This window comes from Salvelinus alpinus, chromosome 13 (assembly GCF_045679555.1).
Source record: "Salvelinus alpinus chromosome 13, SLU_Salpinus.1, whole genome shotgun sequence".
NCBI lineage: Eukaryota > Metazoa > Chordata > Actinopteri > Salmoniformes > Salmonidae > Salvelinus > Salvelinus alpinus.
Genome location: NC_092098.1, coordinates 21,379,493 through 21,397,597, shown reverse-complemented (window position 1 = coordinate 21,397,597; position 18,105 = coordinate 21,379,493). Strand labels below are relative to the sequence as shown.

Genomic DNA, 18,105 nt, shown 5'->3' with positions numbered 1-18,105 from the left:
ATTGTATTTTAATGTTTAAGGCCTCTTGGAAGATTAGTCCAAATGGGGACTAAAAGAGATCCAAATAAAATAAAATAAAAATAAAAACATGCACACACATTTATACTGACTCTACACACACGCACACACACTCACATACAATCATCATTTATGCTGCTGCTACTTTGTTTATCCTATATCCTGATGCCTAGTCACCTTACCCCTATACCTATCTACCTCTATCACTCCAGTATCCCTGTCACCTTACCCCTATACCTATCTACCTCTATCACTCCAGTATCCCTGTCACCTTAACCCTATACATATCTACCTCTATCACTCCAGTATCCCTGTCACCTTAACCCTATACATATCTACCTCTATCACTCCAGTATCCCTGTCACCTTACCCCTATACCTATCTACCTCTATCACTCCAGTATCCCTGTCACCTTAACCCTATACATATCTACCTCTATCACTCCAGTATCCCTGTCACCTTAACCCTATACATATCTACCTCTATCACTCCAGTATCCCTGTCACCTTAACCCTATACATATCTACCTCTATCACTCCAGTATCCCTGTCACCTTAACCCTATACATATCTACCTCTATCACTCCAGTATCCCTGAACATTGTAAATATGGTATTGGAACTGACTCTGTATATAGTATGCTTACTTTCTCGTGTTCTTCTTATTTCTTATTTTTATTTAATGTGTGTTTGTTCTACCTTATGTTATGTTTAGCACTACATTGATATTGATTACTGCATTGTTCGGTTTGGAGAAAGAAATGCATTTCACTACACTTCTGCACTTGAAATTAAAAGCTTTAATCTTGATATGCGCACAATTATTTTCATGAACATTTGAAATAGTTTCAGGTCGGGTGTTTATGACGTAGCGGTCATCATTTCAAAGCTCGGATGTTAGATACATTACCATATATTATGGCAGATCTTGGTGGTGCAGATTATCGTGCTGATCTTGACACTTAGCAGATATCATTTTTCTCTTATCAAAATAATTCTTCACTGAAACAAAACCTGCATTGTAACATTGATTGCAACCTAATAGCATGTAGTTGAAATCAATAGCACAAACCCACTACTTTTGCGTTTTGTTTAGCCTTTTAATAATAGGCCTTATCAACGCTGAGGCTATTTGAAGTAACAACTGGCCCTCAAATCTCGCTCTGCACCAGAAGACAGGTTAAAGTAATGAGTATTCAATCTCAAGAGGCCCACTGTAGCCTTTACAAAGTACAACAGAGAATAGTATTTTAAATGGTGGTCAACGGCATATTAATTTAATTTAAAATACACTACATGACCAAAGGAATGTGGTTTAATATGGTATGTGCATTAATATGGAGTTGGTCCCCCCTTTGCTGCCAAAACAGCCTCTACTCTTCTGGGAAGGCTTTCTACTAGATGTTGGAACATTGCTGCAGGGACTTGTTTCCATTCAGATTAGTGAGGTCGGGCACTAATGTTGGGCACGCAGTCGGTGTTCCAATTCATCCCAATGGTGTTCGATGGTGTTGAGGTCAGGGCTCTGTGCAGGCCAGTCAAGTTCTTCCACACCGATCTCGACAAACCATTTCTGTATGGACCTCGCATTGTGCACGGGGGTATTGTCATGCTGAAACAGGAAAGGGTCTTCGCCAAACTGTTGCCACAAAGTTGGAAGCACAGAATCATCTAGAATGTTATTGTATGCTGTAGCGTTAAGAGTTCCCTTCACTGGAACTAGTGAAAATCTAGCCCGGACCATGAAAAACAGCCCCAGACATTATTCCTCCTCCACCAAACTTTACAGGTGTCACTATGCATTTGGGCAGTATGCATTCATTCATCCGTCGGACTGCCAGATGGTGAAGCGTGATTCATCACTCCAGAGAACTTGTTTCCACTGCTCTTGAGTCAAATGGTGATGAGCTTTACACCACTCCAGCCGACAGTTCTTGTGCTGATGTTGCTTCCAGAGGCAGTTTGGAACTCGGTAGTGAGTGTTGCAACCGAGGACAGAACATTTTTACACGGTACGTGCCTCAGCACTCGGCGGTCCCGTTCTGTGAGCTTGTGTGGCGTACCACTTCACGACTGAGCCGTTGTTACTCCTAGACGTTTCTACTTCACAATAACAGCATTTACAGTTGACTGGGGCGGCTCTAACAGGGTAGAAATTTGACAAACTGACTTGTTGGTAAGGTGGCATCCTATGACGGTGCCACCTTGAAAGTCACTGAGCTTTCCAGTATGGGCCATTCTACCGCCAATGTTTGTCTATGGAGATTGAATAGCTGTGTGCTCGATTTTATATACCTGTCAGCAACGGGTGTGGCTGAAATAGCCAAATCCACTAATTTGAAGGGGTGTCCACATACTTTTGTATATATAGTGTAGTTCCACTGCCTCAACCCTTATGTCCCAACCTGGTTTCAGAGCATTTAGGATTATTCTGTACATAAATGTACATAGGCCGTCGTTGTAAATAAGAATTTGTTCTTAACTGATTTGCCTAGTTAAATGTTAAATAAAAAATCTGATACACTCCATTTAATTTTTATTTTTTATTTGACCTTTATTTAACCAGGTAGACCAGTTGAGAACAAGTTCTCATTTACAATTGCGACCTGGCCAAGATAAAGCAAAGCAGTGCGACACAAACAACACAGAGTTACACATGGGATAAACAAACGTACAGGCAATAACACAATAGAAAAATCGATATACAGTGTGTGCAAATGTAGTAAGATTAGGGCGGTAAGGCAATAAATAGGCCATAGTGGCGAAATAAATCAAATGTAGCATTAACACTGGAGTGATAGATGTGCAGAAGATGAATGTGAAAGTAGAGATACTAGGGTGCAAAGGAGCAAATAAAAAAACTAACAATATGGGGATGAGGTAGTTGGGTGGGCTATTTACAGATGGACTGTGTCAATGATCGGTAAGCTGTTCTGACAGCTGATGCTTAAAGTTAGTGAGGGAGATATGACTCCAGCTTCAGTAATTTTGATTTTTGATTTTTGCAATTCCATGTAGTATGACATGTTATGTTTCTATGGCATGCATTCATTGGTGGATGTATGTGACAAATTTACAAAATGTAAAATATGTTACAAATATTAAAAACGTATGATATGTTACGAATTCCAATTTGTTGTTGCTAATGTTAGGTAGGCTAGGGGTTAGTGTTAGAGGTTAAGCTTAGGGTTAAGCTTAGGAGTTAGGTTGAAGGATTAACTTTAGGGTTTGGGGAAGGGTTAGCTAAAAGGATTAAGGTTAGGGGAAGGGTTAGCTAAAAGGATTAAGGTTTGGGGAAGGGTTAGCTAAAAGGATTAAGGTTAGGGAAAGGGTTAGCTAACATGCTAAGAAGTTGCAAAGTAGCTCAAAAATAATAAGTAGTTGCAAAGTTGCTAATTAGCTAAATGTGTGCAAGATGAGATTTGAACATGCAACCTTTAGGTTGATAGATGTTTGCGTTATACGCCCACCCATCCACCCTTCTTTGCCTTAAGTAACCTTTTGTCTTATGCAACCATACCAAATGTAACATATTATACTAATTTAAGTGTCCCGGATTTACCATTTACTATGTTTCGTCTAGTCTATGAGATCAGGTTGTATGTCCAGACGCATTGCGCATAAAACTCAGTGACATAAATTAATAAATACTAAATAATAATATAGGCAAAATTTCGTGAGCTCACACAAGCTCAAACCACACATAATTGCACATTTGAGCTTCAGCACCGCCTTGCACAAGTGGACAGCAACCAATCTTATTAACTGATGCTCGGGTGAGGCAGAAGCTTTAAATTGCGCATTATAGGCTATGCTACAATCTGTTCACAAATTCTACATTTCCGCCTGGTCAAATTGACTCTTTACGCATTCCTAAGTGTACAATTTAAGGATGCTCATGACATCATTGCAAAGCCTGTAGATAACGAGATGCTGCGGACCTGCTAATTTAAAAAATAAAATAACTTTGACCATTTATCTCAAACTATGAAGCCGAAGTAGTAAAATTCTAATTAAATGCAGTAACTGCATGCAGGCGGGTGTCCCGTGCCACTGGAAAAACAGACATATTGGCTGGGTTCTTATCTAGCGTGAGTGAGAACGTTATCATTGAGTTTTTGCTTTGCTTCTTCTCCACTGCAGTGTATTTCTGGAGGCTTGGACTGGAAATATATCGTGCACATTAACGGGTTGGATAGTCAGCCAGTCATGAAATTGGCTGCTAAGTAAAGTTACTACTAGTAGCTAGCTAATATCGATGAGACAAAACTAAAATGAGGAGCGTTTGTCAATTGTCATGACTCGTGCATGTTATGCATACCTAACTAGCTATATATATAGCTTGTGGCAAGGCAGAAACAGTGTCTGTCACTCTTCATCAGCATAAATAAAAACAAATATTGATGAGAGAACGACATCACCACTTTGTGCAAATTAAAGACCCGAGCCAGCTAGTTGTTGTCAATGACAAATCTGATTTGAATAACATGTGTTTTACGGTCGGTACTGACTGCGCGGTCTAAAGTGACTGATTAAACTGCTAACTGTTGAGCATTTTGAACATGACAACTTTCAAGCAACCCAAATACTACAAGTTAGCTAGTTAGCTAACTATTATCGAATTAGGCATTTGTTTCATAACCCAAATAAGGTTACACGCTAGCTTAATCTAGCCGGCATAATACTTTGTAACCTTTTGTCGATCTGTAATGCTAGCTATCTATGCCATACCAACCTGCCTACACTGTGTGAAATTGCGGGCTATTCTTTGGGGTGCTGAAATCAGTAGTTTTTGATAAAAACTGAATTGTGTGTGACGTCGGATCTCCAGTCCGCACACACTAGTCACTGCTCAACTCCATCGTAAATCGTAGAGTTGAGTTTAATCCGCTAGCTGCCCATCCAACCAGCTAGCAATGGGCACCTAGCTAGCTAAATACTTATACTACAGAAAATACATTATTCAAGTCCAAGTTGAATATTAGTAGTGCTGTAGTAAATGATCTATTATACAGACATTTCAAATCGCACGAATACTTTTTAAACCTACAAATATAGCATGTTAATTTCAAGCAAAACACATGTAATTGAATGGATTTTCCGAAGTTCTGAAGCTTTCTTTACCCTTCGTGGTTGTTGCTAAACTAAACAATGGGCCTCACGTCATTGATGACACAAACCTGTCTTCCTCCATGGTTTTAGAGGTAGAGGGGCCATATGTGCTGCATTGCTGCAGGCGACCATCACTAGGTCAACGACTAGACTCACCCCAGCTGCTCGCTGTCCTGCCACAAAATTCCCGCGTACTGGGGTTCCATATGGTGTCCCTCCAAGTGCTCTTCTCGGCATCTTTTGCCATTTCTAGATGTTTTTATAACCGGGCTTTATAGCCTAATGTAGATAGTCGTTAGGGTGATATGTGAAATATCTAGCTGTGAGGTAGGCATACACTGCAAAACTTGTTACATAGTTGTTCTGGAAACTAACGGGTGCCAATTACTCCGATAGAAAGCAGAAAACCGCTATCAAGCGCACAAATGAAGAGCTGCTTTGCAAGAAGGATGAACATCTGGCAGCTCCTTGCTAGGGTATCTAATTACAGTTAATGTTGACACTACACTCAGTACTACCCCGGCATCTGCCGTTCTCGTCCGCATGCCGCAGAGTTTTGATGAGTGATGCAGAAATGTAGTGATACTGCAGTAAAGCGCTCTCTCTTCATCTCTCTCTCTCTTTACCAGTCTCTCTCTCGCTCATCGTCACTCAAACCTCACCCCCTACCCATCCCTCTCTAACCAATCATATGCCCCCTACCATCTGTGTTGTTCAGTTAACGTCAGAGCAAGGACTTGAGTGACAAGCATTCCAGCTAATTATAAGCACTGGAGATTCCAACTGCAGCCTGTGCATGTGTCTAAAGACAGTGGTGCCACAGAAAATATTTGGTGGGAGTAAAATGAGAGTCTTGAACATAGCTCATAGTCACATCCATCTGAATGAAATGTCTCCCCCCTCAACATCCCCTTCCTGAAACCCACACGGTGAATAATGCAGATTCCCCGAGGATGTGTTTATTATGTAGCGGGTAATTCCCCTGCAGTCCTCTAAACCTGACTGTCACAAGGGAAGGAAGAGAAAGGAGAGCCATATGGAGCTGACTCACACAATATCAATATGATGCTTATTTGCACACAACTGGAACTGGCAACTGGATGTCAATGATAACGTAGCTTACTGTAGAAGAGGCTAGCCAACAAGGAAAAGCAGGGTGATCTGATTATAGGCAGAGTCAGTATAAAGCCTGTCCAGATCTTTTGGGGAGTTGCCTTGGTTAAATTGATCCCTGCATTGCGTGGCAGTGGTGTCTGGTCTACCAGTCAGTCTAATGGCAATGCAGGGTCAAGTCTAAAGGCTGATGGATTACTCTGCAGTAGTCCCGGTGCCATATGACGTGGCCTGCTCTGCCGCTGGCATCCATCCGCATGTTAGTGTGTGTGTGTGTGTGTGTGTGCACGATAGCATACGTGCGTGTGTGTGTGTGTACATACAGTATACTGCATTGATGAATCTCAGAGATTGGTAACTGGTACAGTTACTGGTACAAGCATTTCCCTACACCAGCAATAACATCTGCTAAATATGTGTATGTGACCAATGAAATTTGGTTTGATGAGAATGGTGCCCTCACATGGAGATCTAAGACATTACAACACGTGTGTGTCTGGGCGGTGTCACCGGGTCCATAGCCTTGCAGCGGAATCCTGTTAGAGTGCATTCTGACTGTCTGCAATGGTTTAAACCAGAGACAATCTTCTACATTCACCACTACTTATGTTACCAATGATAGCAGATATAAAACCTAAAACATAAGAAATGTGAAGATATAATGCAAAGCAAAGAGATTATGTTAGTATGCTTCTGTATGTCATGACATGAAACATAGACATGCAAAAATCCTGTTCATTATATAAAATGTATTTAATTACGATATCAATGCGAATATAGCACTACAGTGATTTCCAAGGTACACCGTATCTTACCATATCAATATAGTATGGCACTCATATATTGGCCACTGTTTTAGTCAACACACAAAGCTGACAGCTTCTGTAAACTAGTTAGTAAATGATGCATTAGTTATCAATTGTTGTGATGAATTAAAAACAATATGATAACTTGGTATATCTGAAATACAATTGGGCACACTTTTCAATGGATTTGGGATAGAACCCAAACTCTGACATGTTTTCAATGTAAGGAATCCCTGCATGCATTGCAGTTCCTTCTCTCCCTCAACATGGTCTTCATCATTGTTTGTTTGTTTTAAACTATAGTCAAATGACTGATAATAACCTGGACCATCAAAACTGACTGGTGAAGTAGCAAAAAGTGAAGCAGTGACTTAGTAACATTGGTGCAATGTCACCTCAACATTTTGGATACTTTTGTCGGTGTGGAACTGGAAATGTACATGTTGGTGCTAACTATTAAAACAACAACATCAACCAGGAGACATTCAAGTGCCAGAATACAAGTACAGAGGGATTGACTCATCAAAGTACAAACTTCATCTCACATGGCTTTTTCAGTAAATAAAAACAAGTATGTAACAACCACAATAGTAGTCATGTTAGATATGGTCATGAATACTGAAATTGTATTTGTAATTTAATTAACAACAACAGTAGTAGTAGTTTGAGATAGCAGCAAAGTATTTAAGAAAATGTCCAAACAATGATCAAACTGAGTTGTTCAAACCTGTACATAAATACAATGTATGTAGAAAAGGGCATAAATACAACAACTGTTTGTACTGCTTAAAGGGAATATTGCACAAATATGATACGACAATTGAGAGACATTGCCTTTGTCTTGAGGGCTTGTCATTTATTGGTGGAATCATACAGTAATGTGTGTGTAGACCAATTGCAACAGATCAAGTAACTAATTTTTATTTTTTTAACAATTGAACAAATGTACGTTTATACATTATATGCTACATTATATTTATTGATTACAAGTATGAAAGTGGAAACAATTGCTACATTTTCAATACAGTTGTACATCTATTTACAGTAATATATAGGGGTTTTGTTTCTCGTAAGCGTATGCTATGTTTTTATGCAGGTTCTTCCAGCATTCTGTTTGAGGTGTGTGTGTGATGATGTTACACTGCCCTATCAACTGCAGCTTCTTCTACTGTCTGTGTTGATAGCTGTGTCCCTGCTTTGTTTTGATCAGCAATATGCAACAGTGAGTCCACATGACCAGTGGTGGTGTTTTTTACTGGTGATGTTTTTTGTACAATTAATCTGTGTCCTTTTGTATTGCATTTGAGTGTACAGAATGTGCCATCTGTCATAATGTATTTTTAAATGATTCCCCCAGCAACACTTTAATCTTTTTAAACAACCACAATTTAACATTTCAGCAGGATTTTTCAAGTTGTATGTAGTTATATAATGGCATCTTCAAGAATAATGTTAAAATCTCACATGACCATCTCCTCACAATTCATTGATATGGTTTTAAACAGTACTGTATGTCTGATCAATGACATGCAGGATATGACACGTTAACTGTGACTTTGAGTTCAAGTCTGAGATATGTTTTGGCCGGCTGACACGCTTTAACATCGTTACTCCCACATTGGGAACATATTGCTATAAAATTGCAGAAACTTTGAGAAAGTCTGTATATTTACATTACAAATATGCAAACAGTTAGGTGGTATTTCCCTCTTCAATCACGATTACTTCATCTCCACAATAACAATCTACTTCTACCCAAAAAACAAGGCAAACCAATCCATCTCATATGTACTCAACATGTTTCAATGTTTCTATAATAGTAAGAATCCCTTATCCCATCTCATTTTTATAAAAGGCTAGAGAGAAGTGTGTTTTAAATGTCTGTAACCAGGTTTCCATCCAAACTTTTTTTGCGAGTACAAAAAATGTAATGCCAGTCCTGATGGAAACAGAACATTTTTTGGTAAACTTTTCAAACAAAATATAAAATAAAATATGCTAGAGAAGGTGGGATCTTTTTGTGCCGGTACAATTAATTATGCGAGAAATATCGGTGGAAATGCTATTATGCGCAAATATTAATATTATAACCATCATATCGAAGTAAATTTGAAGTCACGCGATGACATGTTGTGTGGTCCTCCCACTAGGACTCGTCGGGAAAGGATGCAGTTTATTAGGCTACAGATTAAATAAATTATGATGAAGTTCACAGGATGGTGAAAGTGCAAGGTGATGAGCTTGATGCCCCTTGATGCCCCTTTCCAATAAATATCGATGGTCTTATTCGGGTGACATGATCATCGATGCTTGGCTGCCGTTTAACAAATGCACATAATCTTGTTCTTTTGTCCATGATAATCTTTCATCAATATCGGTGTGCACACTCGCTATATAAAGCAACATGTTTTGTTCGAAAACCACCAGTAGACTTGAAAAAGTATTTTTTATGCAGTACACGGGAATTTAACAGCAACATGTATTTTTATGTGCACTAATTCATCACTCACAGCCTTTTATGTGCAACAAGTTAATTTCATGGAAACACATCTCTGGTGGGAAAATGCACATATTGTTTTTATGTGGATTTGAGAATATTCGCATGTAAATCTGTCGTCAATTGGATGGAAACCAAGTTTATGTCTATATGCTTGAACACAAGTGTGTATAAAAAGTATCTTGTTGAGGATCAACCTTAAAAGTCTCATTCAAACTCTCCCTCCCAATGTCCATGACATTTGAGGGAGAGAGCTTTCATGTCAACCATGAGTTGATGTAAACTGTACTTAAAGTAACTGTTCAGTGAAAATCTCACTTCAAAAGTGAATATTCTGTTAACTCATACCAAATAATGTTGTTGACTTGTCCTATACTCGTATTTGTGGCCAAAGTATACATTGGAGAGAAAAAACGACTTAAACTTGTATCTCAGAGGTTTCAAAAATGCATGCTATTTCCTCATACTCCTGAGTGGCCTACTCACATTAATATTTTGAATCACCAGTATACGCCCACACCATTCTGTTGTTCTGGTACGCCCACACCATTCTGTTGTTCTGGTACGCCCACACCATTCTGTTGTTCTGGTACGCCCACACCATTCTGCTGTTCTGGTACGCCCACACCATTCTGTTGTTCTGGTACGCCCACACCATTCTGTTGTTCTGGTACGCCCACACCATTCTGTTGTTCTGGTACGCCCACACCATTCTGTTGTTCTGGTACGCCCACACCATTCTGTTGTTCTGGTACGCCCACACCATTCTGTTGTTCTGGTACGCCCACACCATTCTGTTGTTCTGGTACGCCCACACCATTCTGTTGTTCTGGTACGCCCACACCATTCTGTTGTTCTGGTACGCCCACACCATTCTGTTGTTCTGGTACGCCCACACCATTCTGTTGTTCTGGTACGCCCACACCATTCTGTTGTTCTGGTACGCCCACACCATTCTGTTGTTCTGGTACGCCCACACCATTCTGTTGTTCTGGTACGCCCACACCATTCTGTTGTTCTGGGGAGCCCACACCATTCTGTTGTTCTGGTACGCCCACACCATTCTGTTGTTCTGGTACGCCCACACCATTCTGTTGTTCTGGTACGCCCACACCATTCTGTTGTTCTGGTACGCCCACACCATTCTGTTGTTCTGGTACGCCCACACCATTCTGTTGTTCTGGTATGCCCACACCATTCTGTTGTTCTGGTACGCCCACACCATTCTGTTGTTCTGGTACGCCCACACCATTCTGTTGTTCTGGTACGCCCACACCATTCTGTTGTTCTGGTACGCCCACACCATTCTGTTGTTCTGGTACGCCCACACCATTCTGTTGTTCTGGTACGCCCACACCATTCTGTTGTTCTGGTACGCCCACACCATTCTGCTGTTCTGGTACGCCCACACCATTCTGTTGTTCTGGTACGCCCACACCATTCTGTTGTTCTGGTACGCCCACACCATTCTGTTGTTCTGGTACGCCCACACCATTCTGTTGTTCTGGTACGCCCACACCATTCTGTTGTTCTGGTACGCCCACACCATTCTGTTGTTCTGGTACGCCCACACCATTCCAACACAGAAAAGCTGATTTTTAACATACTTAATTATAAAATGTTGGGAGGAAAACTATTTCACTCATAATGTAAGTAGTTATAGGTCATATTTCATAGAAATCTGGAAACACTGGACAGTTACATTAATTTAGGGAAAATTAGGCCAAATGAATTGAACCAGTGTTGCTCTCATAGTATAAATACTCCCTCTTATAGTATAAATACTCCCCTTTTATTTTATATCAGCGAAGGCTGGGGCGACTAGAGTTTAATAAATGAATAAAGAGTCAAGGAAGGGCTTTTAGAATACTACATTTAAAGGGTAAGAAATCACATTTAAAGTGTAAAATATCACACAGTACTGACTGATTGTATGTCTCTTCTTGTTTTCATGTTGTATTGGTATATCCCTCAACTGAATCTTCCCCATCTTTTTCCATCTCTACAAAGTCATACTTTAAATCACGTTTATGTTTCAGTTGTTCATTATTTCTCTGGCCCACACACCTCTAAACATCTCAGTAACCTTGACGACCTTGTATCAGCTCCACATGAAGTTTATCTTACCATGTGAGAGCACAAAACTCTCATCTTACTCTTATGCATATTCTCTCCTGTGGTCAGCGGTAATCACACTGTCAAAAACAGTCCTCCACCAGTCCTCCACCTTTTGTAGAAAGTGATTCCCACCACCACAATAGTGTCCAATAGTACTTATTTAGTACATAGTACTTGACCCTATCTTTCTACTGTACCTCTCCTGCCCCCCCCCCCCCCCCTCAGATGGCAGTGTCCCACACCACAGCCTGGGGCCTCTGGCAGGGAGGTGTGCCCGTCTTGCGGGGTTCAGGGGTCCGTCTCCAGCTGGGCAGGATAGGCATGCTGTCCTGCTTACACAGGCTCTTGTCCGGGCGCCGCTGGGCCTTGATCTCTTTGCATAGGCAGCGCTTCCTCTCAATGACCTCCAGCAGCTTGCCATCCCTCTGGGTCTGGGCTGCGGATGCGGCGGCGCCCCCGGTGTTGGGAGGCTGTCCCTGGGCTAGCTGAGCCAGGTGCTGGAACTGCAGCTGGAGGTGGTGCTGCTGCTGCAGCTGCTGGAGCTGTTGCTGTAACTGCAGCTGCTGCTGATGGAGTTGGAGCTGCTGCTGCTGTCTAGACAGACTGGGACTGCAGGGTGTCTGGGAGGAGTGGGACAGCCCATGCAACTGGCCAGAGAGAGGCAGATAGGGAGAAAGAAGGGGAGTTAAAGGAAGATGCATGATTTGGGGATTTTGTATCAGTATATTACCTTCAATTTAACCTGGGGTATGCATGAATACTGCATCCATATTGTATCCCTGTAAACACTGAATCTTTGTTGTAGCACGGAATACCTGAACAGCTTCTATCCCCAAGCCATAAGACTGCTAAACAAGACTGCTAAATACCCGGACTACCTGCATTGCCCCTCTTGCACTGACTCTATGCACACACACTGGACACTACCCACACACTCACACATACTTACACTGACACTCCAACACACATATACGCCCACACAGACATAACATGCGTACACATGCATACTAATGCCACACTCACACACACCCACACACTTTCACACTCACCACATACGCTGCTGCTACTGTCTATTATCTATCCTGTTGCCTAGTCACTTTACCTTTACCTATATGTACAGTTGAAGTGTGAAGGTTACATACACTTAGGTTGGAGTTATTAAAACTTGTTTTGCAACCACTCCACAAATTTCTTGTTAACAAATTATAGTTTTGGCAAGTCGGTTAGGACATCTACTTTGTGCATGACACAAGTCATTTTTTCCAACAATTGTTTAGACAGATTATTTCACTTATAATTCAGTGCATCATAATTGCAGTGGGTCAGACGTTTACATACACTAAGTTGACTGTGCCTTTAAACAGCTTGGAAAATTCCAGAAAAAAGATGTCATGGCTTTAGAAGCTTCTGATAGGCTAATTGACATCATTTGAGTCAATTGGAGGTGTACCCGTGGATGTATTTCAAGGCCTACCTTCAAACTCAGTGCCTCTTTGCTTGACATCATGGGAAAATCAAAATAAATCAGCCAAGACCTCAGAAAACAAATTGTAGACCTCCACAAGTCTGGTTCATCCTTGGGAGCAATTTCCAAATGCCTGAAGGTACCACGTTCATCTGTACAAACAATAGTACGCAAGTATAAACACCATGGGACCACGCAGCCGTCATACCGCTCAGGAAGAAGACATGTTCTGTCTCCTAGAGATGAATGTACTTTGGAGCGATAAGTGCAAATGACTCCCAGAACAACAGCAAAGGACCTTGTGAAGATGCTGGAAACAGGTACAAATGTATCTATATCCACAGTAAAACGAGTCCTATATCGACATAACTTGAAAGGCCGCTCAGCAAGGAAGAAGCCACTGCTCCAAAACCGCCATAAAAAAGCCAGACTACGGTTTGCAACTGCACATGAGGACAAAGATCGTACTTTTTGGAGAAATGTCCTCTGGTCTGATGAAAGAAAAATAGAACTGTTTGGCCATAATGACCATCGTTATGTTTGGAGGAAAAAGGGGAGGCTTGCAAGCCAAAGAACACCATCCCAACCGTGAAGCACGGGGGTGGCAGCATCATGTTGTAGGGGTGCTTTGCTGCAGGAGAGACTGGTGCACTTCATAAAATAGATGGCATCATGAGGGATGAAAATTATGTGGATATATTGAAGCAACATCTCAAGACATCAGTCAGGAAGTTAAAGCTTGGTCGCAAATGGGTCTTCCAAATGGACAATGACCCCAAGCATACTTCCAAAGTTGTGGCAAAATGGCTTAAGGACAACAAAGTCAAGGTATTGGAGTGGCCATCATCAAGCCCTGACCTTCCTCCTATAGAAAATTTGTGGGCAGAACTGAAAAAGCGTGTGCGAGCAATGAGGCCTACAAACCTGACTCAGTTACACCAGCTCTGTCAGGAGGAATGGGACAAAATTCACCCAACTTATTGTGGGAAGCTTGTGGAAGGCTACCCGAAACGTTTGACCTAAGTTAAACAATTTAAAGGCAATGATCCCAAATACTAATTGAGTGTATGCAAACTTCTGACCCACTGGGAATGTGATGAAAGAAATAAAAGCTAAAATAAATCGTTTTCTCTCCTATTATTCTGACATTTCACATTCTTAAAATAAAGTGGTGATCCTAACTGACCTAAGACAGGGAATTTTTACTAGGATTAAATGTCAGGAATTGTGAAAACTGAGTTTAAATGTATTTGGCTAAGGTGTATGTAAACTTCCGACTTCAACTGTATATACTGTAGCTACCTCAATTACCTCATACCCCTGCACATCGACTCGGTACTGGTACTCCTTGTATAGAGCCATGTTATATTTACTCGTTATTGTTATTCAGTGTGTATTTATTCCTTGTGTCACTATTTCAATTTTTTCTTTGATCTTTATCTTTAACTCTGCATTGTTGGAAAAGGACCCGTAAATAAGCATTTCACTGTTAGTCTACACCTGTTTTTTTCTCAGCATGTGACAAATACAATTCAATTTTATTTGAGCATTGAAGACCAAGCCCAGCAACCACCACAGCATCAATAAGAATGTGTTGCACCATATCCTGCCACTAGATGGCAGTGTGACACCATCTTTGGGCCTGGTGGCTCCCCGTGGTGTGCGAGGGAGGGTCAGGCAGCACACGCAGACAGTCTCTGCAGCACAGCACAGCACACTTGAACTGCGTCAGCATTTGAGATGCAGCCAAGTGACTGGGCAAAACGCAACACTATTGGACATCGGCTCACTGCTCCAAAACACTGTAGAGAAGCATACTCCTTAAATCTCCGCATACGTCAGTTAGAGCATTGCTCTCTCCTGGACTTGTTCTTTAAGGCTGCTGGCCACATCCTTATTCTGCTCACTGAACATATCTCCACACTATAAATAGCTCAGGAGGAGGGTTGTTGCTATCAGCACAGGGTATGATAAGAATGGCCATATTCTTCAGAATAATTACAATACTACTACTTGTACAAATTATAGTAATCACAGTAATACCAAAGATCATCGTCATTATAATAATAGGTATTATTCACCTGACTCAGTGCCTCTCGATGAGGCAGGCTGCTCTGCCTCTGAACGTCGCATCCACCCACCTGCCTCACCCCAGAGGTGGATGATGAGCGGCCGAATCGACCCAGTTCTGGAACACAAAAAAAACAAGCAATGTTCATACACCTGTCTATAACCACGAATCAATTATGGTTATTGTGCTGTTCATGTTGCCAGGGAGAACAGCTGTGCATATAGAAGGCAGTGCATTCTTACATGTGTCTATGTACAACCGCTGGTACATGTGGGGGAGGTATTGTGTGCATAAGTATGTGTATATGTGTGTATATATAGCTCTGGTACTACACATGCTGCCGCTGATGATCTTAACCCATAACACCATGATCATGTGACTGTGGATGGAAGAAATCCACCTAATAGGATCTTCAGAGACATCTGCTGATGTTTTCTATTTTCTAAAGAATGTTTTGTGTGCAGTGAAATCCTTGACATACTTTAGAGTACTTTCCCTTGGAAAGATTCTGCTAGAAGGATTCTGTTCTAGGTGTCTAGGTGCTTACCTCCATTGCGATAGGCTGGGAAGGTTTGGCAGGGGAGAGGGAGACCCCCTCTAGGCAGGGCTCGGAACCCCAAGAACCCCTCCTCCATCCCGGCCAGGGACTCACTGTGGCCCAGCCCCCTCCCTCCAGTGAAGCGTACTGGGATCCCAGAGTGGCCTCCTCCTCTTCCTCCTCCTCGATGCCCTGGGACCAGTTCCTCCTTGTCCACCCTCAGGAGGGCATCGGCACTACCATTCCATGCACGCCCTTCATCCTCTGAGAGGGGAATGACAGAAGGGAATTGTTGAGTAAATGTACAATGATTGTCTATTGACAGTATAGTAACAGATGACACTCAACTTACAGTTTAATAGTCTGATTATCCCTCAAAGGGATGAGAGGAACTTCTGATAAAATTAAATATTTAATTTTAACCCATAATGCCCCCCAGCGCATGTTAATTAACTTACTTTCTCTTGCTGTCTCTCGGCTGCCATGGCTGAAGGAGAGTTTCCTCTGCACGGGCCAGTAGGACCCATCGTCTCCAAAGCCACTGCTGTCCCAGGGCATGAACGCAGCCTTCCCCTGGACGGGCCCAGGCACCGTGCTGCTTTTGGAGGCCACATCACCGTGACCCTGGTGGTGCAAGGAGGGCAGATGAGACCCTCCTCGCAGGCTGTCGTACGCCGGGGGTCTCCGGAAGCCCACCGAGGGGTAGGTCCAGAGCAGGGGGCTGTCTGAGGAGGGGGGCTTGTAGGCAGGCAGGCCATGAGGGGTGTGGGAGCGTTGGAGGTGGGAACGAGAGTGAGGGCGAGAGTGGGAGGAGGTGGAGGAGGAGGACTGGGTTGGGTTTGAACTGGTGCTGGTCTGGGATGAATGGCTGTTGGTGGTGGGAGTGCTCTCAGCCTGAGAGGAGGTAGAGTGGGACCCTGTTTCTCTGTCTCTGTCACGGTCTCGCTCTCTGTCTCTCTCCCTGTGTCTCTCTCTGTCATTGTCCCTGTCTCTGTCTCTGTGATTGTCCCTGTGACCGTCTCTTTCCCTCTCTCTGTCCCTGTCCCTGTCTCCTTTGTCTGACTTCAAGCAGAAGCTCACAGACTTGCCCTCCTTGCCAGAGCCCTGGGTCTGGGTCTGGGCAGTGGACTTGGAGGAGGTTTCTGAGCCATTCTTGTTGTTGGTGTTGGGGTTGGGCGAGTCTCCTCTATCTGGCTTGCGGTAGTGGTGGTAGTGTGAGGGCCGGTGGTGGGGGTGGTGGTGCTGGTGGGAGTAAGGGGAGGTGGACTTGGAGGAAGGGGGCAGCGGTGTGGAGTGGCTCCTGGCCCTTAGACCCGGTGCAGGGTCGAGCTGGCTGTCTCTGTCTCTGTCTCTGTCTCTGTCTCTGTCTCTGTCTCTGTCTCTGTCTTTGTCTTTGTCTTTGTCTCTGCTCTGCTTGTCTCTTTCCCTAGACTCCTTACAGCCTGACAGGAGCATGGGGAGATTGGAAGAGGGGGTGGTAGAGGCAGAGGAGGTGCTGGATGGCGTTGTCATACTGGAGGAGGTCTGGATGCTGATGGTTCCCAGTTTGGCAGCAACAGCTTTGTGTTGGACCCCGACCCCGCTGGAGGCAGCAGCTGGCTGGGGGAAGGCGAGCAGCGGAGGCCGGTGCTGCAGCAGGTTGGGGAAGGGGGCCGGGATCTTACTGGTGGACTCTGTCTCTGATTTGTTCCCCTGGAGGAGATAGGGGGTAGGGGCCCGTGGGGGTTGCGGGCTGGAGGAGAGTGGCTGGGGGACAGGGGTGGTGGAGGTGGAGGAGGGGAGGGGCGAGGAGTGGGAGATGGACACTGTGGCTTTAGGTTTGGAACAGGAGGAGGAGGGGCGAGGTAGAGGGGCAGAGATGCCAGAGGAGTGGTGTTTGGAGGATTTGAGTCTCTCGTGTTTGAGAGGGACGCGTTTGTGTCCCTCTCTGTCCTCTGGCAACGGGTACTTCATCTCCTCATAGATGGCCTCATTTTGGTCTGAGTCTGAGTCGGGTGTGGTGGCGACGGGAGTGATAGGGTGAGGGGTGGCAGTCTGGCTCTCCCTTGTGAACACCTGGCCCACCATCTCTATGTAGACAGGCTCATCATCCCCCTCCTCACCCTGGGGCTTACCCTCACCCCCCTGGAAAGGCAGGGGCGTGGCAGGAGGGGGAACGCGGGCCGGTGGGGGGTCAAACGAGAGCTGAGTGCTGGGACTTCGTTTGGGCTTCAGAGGCGGCACCTTCTTCGACATGTCCCCCGAGTCTGACTTTTTCATTGCTGGAGGGAAAAGAGACGGAGCAATGAACTAGAGATATTTCAATCATCACAACAGGGACAATAATAATAACCCACATTTCCTCATTTCCCCACTTCACTGCCCTCATT

General features: G+C 43.4%; 2 protein-coding genes across 3 annotated transcripts in view; both read right to left on the bottom strand.

Moving 5' to 3' along the window:
* Window positions 1-5,756, bottom strand: part of LOC139537343 (sodium/potassium-transporting ATPase subunit beta-2-like) — a 59,646-nt gene extending 53,890 nt beyond the window's left edge. Inside the window, exon 1 of the mRNA XM_071338548.1 lies at window positions 5,285-5,756. Within this exon, the coding sequence (XP_071194649.1) occupies window positions 5,285-5,375 (91 nt within the window). The 5' untranslated portion in view covers window positions 5,376-5,756. The remainder of the gene's footprint in view (window positions 1-5,284) is intronic.
* A 5,087-nt stretch (window positions 5,757-10,843) lies between these two features.
* The window catches only part of LOC139537341 (neuronal tyrosine-phosphorylated phosphoinositide-3-kinase adapter 1-like), a 46,122-nt gene continuing 38,860 nt past the window's right edge, over window positions 10,844-18,105 (bottom strand). For both annotated transcript variants that reach the window (XM_071338543.1, XM_071338544.1), the window contains 4 exons: window positions 16,195-17,997; window positions 15,746-16,000; window positions 15,209-15,315; window positions 10,844-12,309 (listed from right to left, as the gene is read on the bottom strand). In XM_071338543.1, coding sequence (XP_071194644.1) covers window positions 11,884-12,309; window positions 15,209-15,315; window positions 15,746-16,000; window positions 16,195-17,997 — 2,591 coding nt within the window. In that variant the 3' untranslated portion in view covers window positions 10,844-11,883. The remainder of the gene's footprint in view (window positions 12,310-15,208; window positions 15,316-15,745; window positions 16,001-16,194; window positions 17,998-18,105) is intronic.